Raw genomic sequence first — 15,007 nt, forward strand, 5'->3', positions numbered from 1 at the left:
CTCCGACTGGATTCGTCTGAAAGAAGAAAGTCATATACACCTAGGATGACTTGAGGGTCAGTAATTTATGGGCTAATTTTCATTTTTGGGTGAACTAACCCTTTAAAGGTGCAGTATGTAATATTGACAGCTAGCAGTTGAAATGTGTTCTGCAGTCCAAATTAAAAATATTGGAGAGTTGTTTCTCCCACCCCCTTCTTTGGGGTAGCCAGATTGATGACACGCAACAGGAACGATTGCGACAAGCCTTACACTGCAAGTTGATGAGTTAATTTATCCACGTTTTATTATGCCTCTGCTAAAAAAAAAATGTTTTAGTTTGATGCAGAGGCTTTTTAGGTCGGGTAGAATGGTACTCAAATGGTTCAGGTCATTCTTAGAAGGGAGAAGTTATTATGTGAGTATAGGAGAGCATAAGTCTAAGTGGACGTCCATGACATGCGGAGCCCCACAAGGCTCAATTCTTGCACCACTCTTGTTTAGCCTGTATGTGCTCCCACTAAGTCAAATAATGAGAAGGAACCAAATTGCCTATCACAGCTATGCTGATGATACCCAAATTTAATGACTACAGCCCCATTGACTCCCTCGGCAAATGCATTGATGAAATTAACAGTTGGATGTGCCAGAACATTCTTCATTTAATCAAGGAGAAAACTGAAGTCATTGCATTTGGAAACAAAGATGAAGTTCTCAAGGTGAATGCATACCTTGACTCTAGGGGTCTTACGGTTGAGATTATATCGCCACCTGTTGGTTTGGCATGCTCTTGACAGTGCTTCATAGCATGCGTTTGCGTTTTCATGTGGACGGAGATTTTTTTAAAAACGGAAGAAGGAAAAACTGTTTATAAAAATACCTGTGTACTTAATTTAGCCTTAGTGAGGCAAAAGACTAGCGACACAAAATTAACGCATGCTGAGATTGATTAAATGGTAAAAGCATACAAATATACGGCAAAATGAAGCAGTCAAGCCTTTTTACTAAATAAATCTACACAAGTTGTGCTTATGTCATATCTAATGATGTGTATTAGGATATTTAATATGGCAATAAATGTAGCCTAATTTGGTTATGATGGTTAGTCTTTTTTCTTATTTAACCATAATCATGATATTGTAGGCTAACTGTCGTGTCTTGCTCACTTTTCCGTGAACAACTGCGCAAAAATCATAACTGGGACTAATGAAATTCCATAATAACAGCAATCGCATTTAACAGTAAAGGCTCATATTTGAATATGTTCTTTTCATTTATGAAGAATTATAAGTGTGTGTATGATGTGATTTAGCCTATGCACATTTGTCCGAAGGCCTGGCAGAGTGATCACAAGATGCTAGGCTAAAGTTTTGTATTGTTTACAGAAAGGATGCGCGTTCTCATCTTTTTTTTCTGTTAGCCTAATTATCACGTTGTGCTGCGTTGCGTGCACCAACTTAGAATCCCTAATTTTGTTACATGAGAAAGTAAATAATTTTGCCTACCTGATGTAATAGATTTAATGCGGGTGCGGTTCGGGTCGCGACTCACAGTCTTTATTATGTCAAACGGTTCTGGTCTGGTACAGAATTAAATTAGTGCTGCTGTTGGATAACGGGTCGAGTGTTCTGTTAAGTACTGCTGGTGCGCGTTTACCAAACAAGATCCGTGCAGGACTCTGCTTTAAACTGCTTTGCGTCTCTCCGTCAGATAACCCCATGTGCACATGCACAATTTATAGGTATTTCCCTAAACCGCCACACAGCTCATATATTTTTCCGCCAAGGGGTGAGAGCGTAATGATTACGAAAATGGTTATTTTTGATAATGATTATTTTATTTCAGTTAGTTTTTCAATAACTGTTGTTAGTTTCGTTTCGTTTTAGTTTTTCAATTATTTTGTCATTTTTATTTTATTTCAGTTTACAAAAGAGTTTTTTCATCAATCGTTTTCGTCTTAGTTTTAGTTTTCGTTTACGAAAATAACCTTGTCTGCTTTAAACTGCTTTGCGTCTCTCCGTCAGATAACCCCATGTGCACATGCACAATTTATAGGTATTTCCCTAAACCGCCACACAGCTCATATATTTTTCCGCCAAGGGGTGAGAGCGTAATGATTACGAAAATGGTTATTTTTGATAATGATTATTTTATTTCAGTTAGTTTTTCAATAACTGTTGTTAGTTTCGTTTCGTTTTAGTTTTTCAATTATTTTGTCATTTTTATTTTATTTCAGTTTACAAAAGAGTTTTTTCATCAATCGTTTTCGTCTTAGTTTTAGTCTTCGTTTACGAAAATAACCTTGTTATGGAGAGTACCACGCATGCGTGTGGTGCTGCTGACATAGAACACGCATGTGCTGCGCCTTGTTTACGAGCAGAGGAAAATATGCGCATGTATACTATATACTATAATATTGTATAGTAAAGAAGAATTGTTAAATAAAGTAATTATTTTTGTTTTCTTTGTGCACAAAAGGTATTCTCGTAGTTTTGTAAAATTACGGTTGAACCACTGATGTCACATGGACTATTTTAACGATGTCCTTACTAAAGCCCTATTCGCACGGGATTAGTATTATCTGGGGACCTTGTGTGATTTTGAAATTACCCCACCACATCTGAATTTCGTGTGGTGCATTCGCACGGGATAAGCGAAGCCTGCTGGCCGAATCACAGAGATGCCGATTCGCACGGGACTAATATTATCACAGGACCTCAGCGAATAACGTTGATTTTGCTTTGTTTCACACAACTTCAGACCCTCGGCTGGCAGATTCTGCCATCATCGTTGCCATGGTTGTGTACGTACGTGTGGGGCGGAGATATCAAAATAGGGGCGAGGTCCTGTTGGGGTATGGCCGTGTTTGTTTTGGTGCTTTCAAATGTCAACATCGTCTAGGAAAATTCGCTTAGTGCACCTTTAATTTGTGTTCCGAAGATAAACGAAGGTCTTATGGGTTTGGGACGACATGAGGGTGAGTAATTAATGACAGAATTTTCATTTTTGGGTGAATTATCCCTTTAAGTTGGCAGTGGACGGAATCACGCAGACCAAAATAAAAACAGATATTCTGACACAGAACACACATTTCAAAGTGGAATAACTAGCTGTATTGTTGATTTCGGAGAAGCAATCATATTAAGGTATATATTTTTGCTATCATTATTCAAAAAATTAAATACAGCTACTTATTTCATGATATAAAATTACCCATAATCCCCATGTTTCCCTGACATGCGCCTCACCGGAGCCCATTTAAGCAGTGCAGCAGAGTCCCTCCCCACGGGCCGTCCGGTACACTGGAGAGACGCAGACGCGGGCCCTGGAGGGCACATGGTTGAGGGTGGTGGAGAGCCGGTTGGGTGGTAGATACAGGGTGGAGCGCTGGCTCTGACCTCGCTCCCATGTGACCCAGTAACCACGGAGACCATCGTAACTCCCCTTCCAGCGGAGCTGCACTGACTCATTGCCCACTGTGGTCAGCTGCAGATCTGAGAGAGCTGGCAACACTGAGAGAAACAGAGAGAGAGGTCAGGCTTCCCACTTCTTGCTGGGAATTCGAGGGAGGGGATGTGGGAATGATATTGGCAGGAACATTAAAATAGGGTGGTCCCATTGGAAAGCATCTCATTCCAGATGCTTCTAATGAATTAAAACAAGTTTTAGTTAATACTAATATTTTGTTAATAAATAATTAGTTTGGGGTTAGGTCAATTTTTAAAAAGAAATTAGTACTTTTATTTAGAAAGAATGCATTGAATTGACAGTAAAGGCATTTATAATGTTACTAAAGACTTCTATTTCAAATAAATGCTGCTCTTTTGAACTTTCAATTCATCAAAGAACCCTGAAGAAAAATATATCATGCTCCCACAAAAATATTAAGCAGCACAACAGTTTTTAACTTTGATAATAAGAAATGTTTCTTGAGCAGCAAATCAGCATTTTAGAATGATTTCTGAAGGATCACATAACACATCACCGGAATAAATTACATTTTAAAATAATAGAAAACAGTTATTTGAAATTATGATAATATTTCACATTTTAACTGTTTTTACTGTATTTGTATTTGTGATCAAATAAATACAGCCCTGTTGACTTCTTTCAAAAACATAAAAAAAATACTTTTACTGTATTGTAAACTGTATTTGTGATCAAATAAATACAGCCCTGTTGACTTCTTTCAAAAACATAAAAAAAATATTACAGCCTGTTTATAGCCTAACTCATAAAATGAATCGAAATTCATAAATGTGTTAATTTGTAAAGATTATTTTAACAAAACTTTGTATCAAAACAAAAATTATAATCGTTTGTTGGTCACAGAGCTTATTAACTTCTATTGGTATTTTGTCGAGGGAACCAAAAAGTGATGTTAACTTCTAGGTTGGCCTACAAAAATGAATCAGCAGTCTGCAGAAACCAAATCAATTCATCAAAATGACAAACAAGTAACTAGATATCTCCATTTTCTAAATTAAACTCAGAATGCTTTGGAAATTCTAATTCATTTCCCATATTTAAAAATAAATTTGAATTGTAATACCATTTGAGTTTGAGTTTAAGGAAGCAGAAGTAAATTCATATAACTACAATGTGTAATTTTACTACAAAAGGAAAGTGCAGTGATAATGAGATAATAATCTGTTGGTTCTTACCCTCCTGTGTGCAGACTTTAACCGTCATGGCTCTCTCTCTGCCGGAGGCCTGTCTCGCGCTCACGGTGACTAGGTACTGCGTGTCGGCCTGGAGGCCGGTCAGGACTGTGGAGTTCTGTCTGTTACTGACGCTGACGACCCGCAGCGGGCCTGTAGGAAGCGCTGAATACTCCAGCTGGTATCCCTGGATGAGGTGAGGCAGCAGCGGACCCCAGCTCACACGCACACTGTTAGTGCTGGACTCTGACACGGTCACTGTCGACAGAGTCTGCACCTCCGGCTGAGGAGGATTCACTGGCGGTGAAGACATGAGAGAGGAGAACATCTCAATGTTTGAACAAGGTTTTTATTTAGTTCTACTTAAGTTTATATGCCTTCTGTGTCCCTTGGCATGTTTAAAGTCAACATCCCGTTTTACTAATAAAATAAGGGGGATAATATGCACCCAGTCGTATTCAGTAAATGTGCAGTGGATACCAGTTTATATATATATATATATATTATTTTTTTTCTCTCTCAGTATTTCTCAGTGATTCTTAATTCTTAATTCTTAAAATGTCATTATCGTAATAGAGTTAACATTACATTTTAATTTTACAAAAATATATTACAATTTATTTAATATCAAGTTAACATTAATTAAATATGAGCATTAAATTATTATTTGTATTATTACATTTAATGTTCATTTAATGAATGCTATTTAATGCCAAGAATAATAATAATAATAATATTAACAACAACACATTTTAATATTCATATTTAATTAATGGTATTTAATTAATGCTAATAATAATAACAGTAATAATAGTAATATAACTATTAATAATAATAATAATAACAACAACAACAATAATGTTCATATTTACTTATTGCCAATTAATGTTAATAATAATAATAATAATATTAAAGTAATGGTCATAAAAATCACTTTCCTTATGTGAAGTATAATTTCTTTATTATTATTATTATTATTATTACTACTATACATTTAATTTTCTTTAATTTATGTTATTTAATGCTAATAATGCTAATATTATTATTAATAATTATCATTATATTTATGTAATGTTAATAATAATAATGAATTGAATATTCATATTTAATGATACTACTACTACTACTACTACTGATAATAATTACTATTATTATTATATTTACATTTAGTCATTTAGCAGACGCTTTTATCCAAAGTGACTCACAAATGAGGACAACAGAAGCAATCAAAATCAACAAAAGAGCAATGATATGCAAGTGCTATAACAACATTAACAATAACAATATTAAGCTAATATAATATAATATAATTAATATAATATTAAGCAATATAATATATAAGCAATAATAATAATAATTAATATTATTATTATAAGCATAAATTAAACAAGGTGCACCAAAAAAGTAATTGTGATTAAAAAATATATATATATTATGCAAAATATATAATTTTTTCTTCTGCTTTTGATTTTTGGATGAAATCTGATCTGGATATATTATTGAGAGATCTGCACCTGGCTGGGTAGTGAAGGTGGTGTGAAGAGAGTTGAGGAACTCCAGGTTGGCCTTTGGTGTGAGCGTGACTGTGTACGTGGTGTCTGGACGCAGGTCAGTCAGCTTCGCAGAGCTGGCATCTCCGGGCCGCGTGATCCTCTGAAAAGGACCCAAACCAGTGCCAGGACTGGTGCCTGGACCTCCCGGCCCTCCGGTCTGCCCTGATCGGATGGGACCAAACTGGATATCATAGTAGCCGGTGCCGGCCAACACAGGCCTCCATTCCAGCTGAGCTGTAGTGCTGGTGACCGACTTCACCTGTAGCCTCTCGGCCCGGATAATCTCTGCGTTTGATCAGAGAGAAAGAGAAATAAGAGATGGACGAAATTAAATTAATCACTCCAGTCACTAAATCCATGCCTAGGGCAGTTTCTAAAAGCGCATGCCACCACCTGCTATGAATTGTTGCGTGCGAGCTTTGCAGTTTTTTATGTGTTAAGTGTTTGGAAGTTGCACATTATTATTAAAATAATAATAAATATAATATGAATTTTTAATTCATGATATCTAAATAATGCTAATGATAATAATAACAATACATTTGATGTTCATATTTAATTAACACTAATTAATAAATACATTACTACCACTACTACTAATTATTATTATTATAAGCATAAATTAAACGCTAAAGGCACAAAAAAAAAAGTTATGGTCATAAAAAATTATTTTCATTATGTGAAGTGTACTTTTTTCTTATTTCTTATTTTTATTATTATTGTTAGTATATTTAATGTTCATTTAATGAATGCTATTTAATGCTAATGGTAATATTAATTCCAAAAAATTTTAATAATACTAATAAATAATACATTTAATGATCATATTTAATGCTTATAATAACAATAGTTATTACAATTATTAAAATATAATACATTTAATGATCATATTTATTAAATAATAATAACAATAATATTTATTCTAAGCATAAATTAAACGTTTAAGACACAACATAAAAAGTAATAGTCAAAAATCTATTTAATTATGTGAAGTGTAGTTACTTTTTTACTATTTTTATTATTATTAATACATTTAATGTTCATTTAATGAATGCTATTTAATGCTAATAATAAAACGAATTATTACAAATATTAGTAAATATAATAACCATATTTACAACATATCTAATTAATGCAAGTAATACTAATAATAATACATTTAATGTTCATATTTAATGCTAATTAATAATAATACTATAATCCTTACAAGCACAAATTAACTGTTAAAGACACAACAACAACAACAAAACAAGTAATGGTCATAAAAATCATTTTCATTATGCAAAGCGTAATTTCCGGAATAATCTCTGCATTTGATTTGAGAGAAATAAGAGATGGCTGAAATTAAATGAGTGACTCAAGTCACTAAATCCATGCCTAGGGCTGTTTCTAAAAGGACATGGCACCACCTGCTCTGAATTACTGCGTGCGATCTATGCGTTTGTTTATGTAAGTGTCTGGAAGTTGCACATATGTAACGCCTTATATATGTGCGGAAGAATGCCCACTAATAATAGCAACGTCTAGCGCTCCGGGGGACTTTGCCGGGGGTCCAAAAGGCCAAAATAATTTCTGTATAAATAGCCCTCATCTCCCATTACAGTGTCTGCGGGTTCCTCCAGGCCCTTCTTCTCTTTGAGCTGTCTCAAGCTATTTGTGTCGGCGTTGACTGGCGTTCGAGATTCCTTCGGCACACTGGGGCGGAGGTACGGAGATATTCACACTCACACCAGATCACTTTCCCTGTTTAGAAAACGCTCGCATAAGATTGACTGTTACTTTGAATGAAATATGAAATCAGGGTCTGTTTGTAAAGTGTCAAGAATTTTGTGTTTTCATTTGAGTTGGATTAAAGCAATAATTCTTATTTTTTCTTTATAATTTCATTCCAAACTTCTCATTTCTACAAGTATGGTTTTTTATGATTTATGAAATTTGCAGTAAATAACTATTTATATTCCAGTATGTTCCTCACATAAATAGTACAATTTCAGAAGAATATATACAGCAGTCGAATTGACTACTTTTATGGTGTTTTTTTACGAATTGACTACTTTTATATGGTGTTTTATGGTTATTTTATTTCACATTTACTTTAACAATGAATATGTTTGGAGTCCCAACATTTCACCTTTAAGTTTGTTTGAAAGTGTAATTATATGTATTTATTCATTTTGTTTTGGTTATTTTTCACTTCTTTCAGTAAATGGAAATGATATACAATAATTTGTAGTTCTCATTAGATTCTTACTGTTGTAAGAAAATACTTAAAATTCCATTTTAATATTATAAAAAATATATTAATATATTTAGGGCCAGTTTTACTAACAGCTTGCACCAGCGCAAACCGTCTTTTGGCGTTAAAATAGTACTGTCAGGTTTTACTAAAGACGCGCAGTGAAGAATTAGCGCTGAAAAGGCATGGACACAGTTATTTTTTGTGCCTGATTTTATTGAATATGCATTTGTAGGAGTTTCCCTTTCAGGCGCAAAATGTATGGGAGGAGAGTATTCAAATGAATTACGCAACTATATTTACTGTTTGTGCTCGTCAAATTACTGGCATTTGCGCCATTATTTAACGCCCTCAAAAAAGCATGTCTTAAACTATTTTGCGCTTGAAATTACTGAAATTATTGTTATTAGGAGGATGCACCGCAGAGAACAGAGAGCGCGTGGTAGAAGGGAGAGGATTTTTTCCACACGTATTAATTTATTTGGAATGCCAGATGAACACATGATCTGAATCTGAACATATCCTTATGCTAATTTTCGCTGTGCTTGGTAGATTGCGTTGGTCATTATGGAAATGAGATGTTGCGTCTGTGTTCTTTAATTTGTGCATTGTCAGTAAATCACCCGCCGAAATTTCCTCGCCCATCGGCGCTGTTTTGGAATTGCGCTCTCGTGTTAATTTGCCGTTTACTAAATCTGGCCCCAAATATATTAAAAATTAATTATTAAAATATATGAAAACATTATGTAATATTGAATTAATAATAACAATAGTTTGTTGTTATTATTATTGTTATAATAATAATAATAATTATTATTATTATTATTATTAGTTTTTTTTTTGTCTGTTTTGGATCTTGACAGTCCGTGTTCAGTATTTACTTTTCTATTATGGATCATCAAGATCAAGATCATCATGAACTTCTCATTAGATTCTTATTATTGTAATAATAAATTAGTTAAAATTACATTGCAATATCACTAAAATATATTAAATATTTAATACTGAATTAATAATAACAATATTAACAATAACAATATACAAAAATTATTTATTTATTTTAATTTAAAAAAATTTTTTATTTTATTTACTTATTTTTTGCTTCTTTGGAGCTTGGTCCATGGTCAATATTTACTTTTGTAGTATGGAAAATATCATCATGAATTTCTTAACATCTGCCTTTGTGTTCAATAGAAGAAAAAGCCATACAGGTTTGTAATGTATTGAGGGTACGTGATAACAAAATGTAGTTTTTTTTTTTTTTCCCCCAGTTTTGAGACATTTGATCAAAAACACACCAATAATTGCGTTCCTCAAGTCTTCGCCGATGATGTTGATATCATCAATGTCCACAAAGAACAGGTGCTCCTCGGCGGGTGGACTCACAGCCTCTCTCAGCACCTGATAGTTCCCGTGACCAGTGGAAACCACCAGGACGGCCACGCCCTCTTCCCGCAGCCTCGCCATTGGTTCCTGCACCTCGCCGGGATCCACTCCATCCGTGAGCCACACCAGAACCCTGGGCAGATCTGGTCTGGCACCTCCCGGCACGCCCTGTTTCAAAACCTGGTTCCTAGCCATCAGGAGAGCATCCACCGTGTTTGTGTCGCCCTTCAGCTGTTTAGTCCTCCCCAGGGCCGCCTGCAGTCCGTCCTGGGAGCTGTAGGTGTCAAAGCCGAACTCCAGATGGGGTTCGGTCCCAACCTGCAGCAGTCCCACCCTCACCTGATCCGGCCCCAACGAGAAAGGCAGCAGGAGCTCCTTGAGGAAGTCCACCATACGGAAGAACTCGTAGGAGGCCACGCTACCAGAGGAGTCCAGGAGGAAGAGGACATCGCCCTCGCAGCAGTTTAAAACTGTAGGTGAAAAACAACAGTAGACATTTAAGGAAATGATCTATGCTTTAACATCTCAAGAGGGGGGAGATGAGTGTTTATTTAGCACATAGCAGCACTAAAACACTGCAGACTTTCCAAGGCATGAGGAGAACTCTGTGCGAGTACATATACAAGCTTTGGCTGTACACTCTTAAAAATAAAGGTTCTTTATTGGCATCTATGGTTCCATGAAGAACCTTTAACATAAATGGAACCTTTTCATTCCTTTGTAGTGGAAAAAGGTGCTTTAGATTATTAAAATGTTCTTCACACTAAGTAAAAATGGTTCTTTTAAGAACTGTTCACTGAAAAGTTTTTTAAGGAGCCAAAGATGTTTTTTTCTATGGCATCACTGCAAAAACCCACAACTGAAACCTTAACTTAAAAGACTGCACAATCGTTTATTGTGCCAGCTGTAAATCGTAAGTTTGATTGGTTAAGAAAAGCCACATGATTTTATCCTTTAATTTATCCTTAATTTATAAGATTGCATATGCCCATGGGACTTTTGCCCTTTTTAAATCCTAAGTTTGATTAGTTAAGAAAAGCCACATGATTTTATCTGTCATTCATGCATAAACAAGCCCCAGGTTTAATATTTAAAGGCCAGGTTCAACCAGATATTAAACTTCTGTTATCATTAACTCACCCTCAGGATACTGAAAGAATGTTTGAGCTGTTTTGGGGTTTTGAACAACATTTATTTTCATTGTATGGAAAGAAAAACACTGAGACCACAAAACATTAAGAAACAAAGTCATAAAGGTTCTGAACGATATGAGGGTGAGTGAATGATGACAGAAGATGTTGTTGTTGTTGTTGTTGTTGTTTTTGGGGGGGGTGAACTGTGCCTTTAAGAGGGTTTGATAGTCTTGTAGGGCTGCATGATTACTCTGATTAAAGAAATATTAATTTATTTAGAAATAGAAATAATAGAAATAAAATAATTAAAAATCTCAAAATAATTTATTATTATTAATTCATTATTACAAATATGTATATATTTATTAGGGCTGCCACTAACGACTATTTTTATTTCGATTAATCTGTCGACTAATTTGTCGATTAATCTATTAATCTAAACGATTCATTTCCCACCAAAAAATCAACAATTTTAAAGAACATTTTATTAAACTTGCAACTTTGCCATTCAGTAGTGTACCATAAAAAGGTAGCACGTTGCGTTCCCAGATGAACGTTATAATAAACCCAAACTCACAACAACATACAGAGATGGAGTTTGAGACGCTCCACACATGTAAATGCTAACGGTTCCTGTGGAAGAGCATTTACTGTGAACGGAGCCGCTGTGAGACGCACGTGCGTAACCTACACGCCTAACTGCATCACATATAATAATTTAATTAAATCGTAGCGTTTGTGAATTTACAGTTATGCTTAATTATGATTTTTAAATGGGCTTAATATATCATGCAGCCTTGGAAAAACAGTCTAATAATGTTTTATGGATTCTCGTCCGTGAAATGCGGCACTTAACGGTATTTTGCCGGTTAGTCGACGCAGGCAATATGAAGTAGATGATTTTTTTTTTTAAATCGAATAGTCGAATAGAATCGACGAATCGCGACAGCCCTCATATTTATTACGTTTTCATATTGAATTAATAACAATAATTCATTTTTTGTTGTGAATGCATTTTTTTATAAAGTGAATATTTAATTATAATAATATTTCTTATTTTGTTAGTAATATTTACAAAATATATATTTTTTAAATACTAATATATTATTTAGTAATAATAAAAAATATTCTTGTCATTATTTTATAGTCATATTGATATATCTTAAGTGTCAATTTTTTTAAATTGAGATTTATACATCATCTGAAAGCTGAATAAATAAGCTTTCCATTGATGTATGGTTTGTTAGGACAATATTTGTCTGAGATACAACTATTTGAAAATCTGAGGGTGCAAAAAAATCTAAATATTGAGAAAATCGCCTTTAAAGTTGTCCAAATGAAGTTCTTAGCAATGCATATTACTAATAAAAAATTAAGTTTTGATATATTTACGGTAGGAAATTTGCAAAATATTTTCATGGAACATGATCTTTACTTGATATCCTAATGATTTTTGGCATAATAGAAAATGTTATGATATTTTACGATAATACAATGTTTTGACCCATACAATGTATTTTTGGCTATTGCTACAAATATACCCAAGCGGCTTAAGACTGGTTTTGTGCTCCAGGGTCACATATAATCAGTGCATTTTTGGCCAAATTGTGCAGACAAGCACAGCAAACCTGGAGTTTTTTTTTTAAATTGCAATTTTTAAAAAATTGCAATCACAACTTTTATCAGAAATTGTATCAGATTTCCCCCCCCAAATTGTGCAGACCTTCAGTCTTATTCATTCAGTTTCACAGCTTCAGATGGAAGTTGACATACAAGTTTTTACAAGTTCAGATGCCGTGTACGGCTTAAAAGTCTGTGAGTCTCTGACCACAAACTTGTTAAATGTTTATAGTGAACACAATATAATTGGGAGAAACTCTGAGAAAGAACGGCCAAACGGAGATAAGTGTGAAATCGAGTGAGGAAATTAGTCATTTGCGAAGGAAGTGGGCTTGAACGGTAGATGCTAAAAATAAGGATAAGAAAACAGTAGTATTTATCAGCATAAGGAAGAACTGGGAGCTTCACAATATTTCAGGAGATGGAACATTTGATTTGGCCGTTACAGGAATTTCCTGGCAGAGGAGCCCTCCAACCTGGAGCTGCATGATAAACATAAACAGATGGGGGAAGGAACAGCCCTGCTACTGGATGTTATAAGCGGGAGGCGGACGGATGACGGCGGGCGGGCATGGGGAAAAAGGGGGGAGGTGAGAATTGGCTGTTCCATATGAAGTAAAAGACGGAATGTAGAGGCTTTTCCAGAAGCCCCTGAAGAGGAAGAAAGCGAGATTGCAGAAAAGAGCAAGAGAGAGCGAGTGGGCGAGAGGCCTCAGAGAGCCAAGCGTTTGCCACCTAAGACAATCCAAAGTCGCCCACCCAAGTCCTGTGAGAAGATCTGGAGGCGTCCAAACCAATTTGAATCGAATTACAAGAGAATCTTGTGAATCTTTGTGAAAAAATATTTGTAGCTCTGTTTTTGCATGTTTTGGTGACAAAAGTCCTGTTTCACCAATGAATTTGGATGAAATCTAAAACCGTGTGTATACTTTGCATAGTTTTCTTCTGCTTTGCTAAGAGAAAAGAGCCCATCGGGTCACTTGAACCCGTGACTGCTAAATAATTGACCTTTGCCAGACCGCTTGGAAGCAGGGTGCGGTGGCACTTTGCACAGAAACTCCTGTAGTCAAAGCCAAAATGCTCAAGGCTCTTCCAGAATTACTCTCTGTGAGTCACTGTTGGTGTGTCTATGGTTTTGTTCAAACAGGCAGCAAAAAAATTGGGTTTTTTGGCATTTCAGATTCTTATCTGATTTCTTTTTTTATAGTCTGAACAGTAGTAAATTATGGAAGCTTGTATTCTACCAAAGTAATTGCGACTTTTCATCTCACTATTCGTCTGACTTTTTTTTTTTTACACAGAATTACAAGAAATACACGCAGAATTGCGATATATAAACTCAGAATTGTGACTTTTTTAAATTCTGACATTTTGTTTCTCAGAATTCTGTCTATATTTTTGTCTGCAATTCTGACTTTCTTTCAATGAATTCTGAGTTTACATCTCACAGTTTCTTTGTTTGTTTGTTTTTGTTTTCGCCATGGAATAAAAAAGGACTTTTTATCTCACAATTCTGACTTTTTTCTTGCAATTATGAGGTTATGTCTCACAATTGCGACCAAATTAACATCTCTCAACTTTTTCTCTCAGAAATGTGTTTATATCTTACAGTTCTATATTTGTGCCTCACAATTCTATGTTTGTATTGTGGTAAGTTCTGACTTCTTTTAAGGAAAAAATGTGGGATATAAACACAGAATTGCAAGGAAAAAAGCCTGAATTGTGAGATAAAAAGTCACAATTACATTTTTTACTCCCTTCCCGCAGCAGAAACAAGCTTCCATATTAAAGGGGTCATATGATGCGATTTCAAGTTTTCCATTCTCTTTGGAGTGTTACAAGCTGATTGTGCACAGATAAGATCCCTGAAGTTGCAAAGACTAAAGTCTCAAAACCAAAGAGATATTCTTTATCAAAGTTAAGACTCTGCCACGCCCACCTAAAACGGCTCGTTTTAACACGCCCCCACATATCTAGGTCACTATGTGGGAATATTTGCATAATGCAGCCCAAATGTGCACGCAAAGAAAGAAGGCATGGTTTCAGTAACCGCAGTTAGTGTTGAAGCAGCATGTCAGGGAGACGCTGTGTGTTTCTAGGCAAAAGCAAAAGCACTTTATTTGGCCTTCCGAAAGTAGATGCATTTAGGAATCTTTAAGATTACTTACAACAGAACAGCAATGCATTTTATGGACGACCGTTTCGTGAACCTAGGAGAGGAGGTAATTCTGACTTTGCTATGACAATCTGGCGCTTCTGAATCAGCTACTGTAAGTATGTTTTGCTATTAGTTTAAGTATTTGCTATTGACTGTTAAAATGCGGAGTTTTGCGCATCGTGTGTATGTGTGCGCGAGCGAGCGAGCGAGAGAGAGAGAGAGAGAGCGCGTGCGAGAGAGAGAGAGAGAGAGAGAGAGAGAGAGAGCGAGACACATCACAG

General features: G+C 35.3%; 1 protein-coding gene across 1 annotated transcript in view; it reads right to left on the reverse strand.

The window, feature by feature from the left end:
* The window catches only part of LOC107754895 (von Willebrand factor A domain-containing protein 1-like), a 22,959-nt gene that overhangs the window by 2,837 nt on the left and 5,115 nt on the right, over nucleotides 1-15,007 (reverse strand). The window contains exons 2-5 of the mRNA XM_016571514.1: nucleotides 9,728-10,285; nucleotides 6,155-6,478; nucleotides 4,644-4,937; nucleotides 3,228-3,491 (exon numbers count right to left, since the gene is read on the reverse strand). Coding sequence (XP_016427000.1) covers nucleotides 3,238-3,491; nucleotides 4,644-4,937; nucleotides 6,155-6,478; nucleotides 9,728-10,285 — 1,430 coding nt within the window. The 3' untranslated portion in view covers nucleotides 3,228-3,237. The remainder of the gene's footprint in view (nucleotides 1-3,227; nucleotides 3,492-4,643; nucleotides 4,938-6,154; nucleotides 6,479-9,727; nucleotides 10,286-15,007) is intronic.

The sequence above is a fragment of the Sinocyclocheilus rhinocerous genome, unplaced genomic scaffold, assembly GCF_001515625.1.
Source record: "Sinocyclocheilus rhinocerous isolate Xijiao unplaced genomic scaffold, SAMN03320098_v1.1 scaffold2788, whole genome shotgun sequence".
Classification (NCBI taxonomy): Eukaryota; Metazoa; Chordata; class Actinopteri; order Cypriniformes; family Cyprinidae; genus Sinocyclocheilus; species Sinocyclocheilus rhinocerous.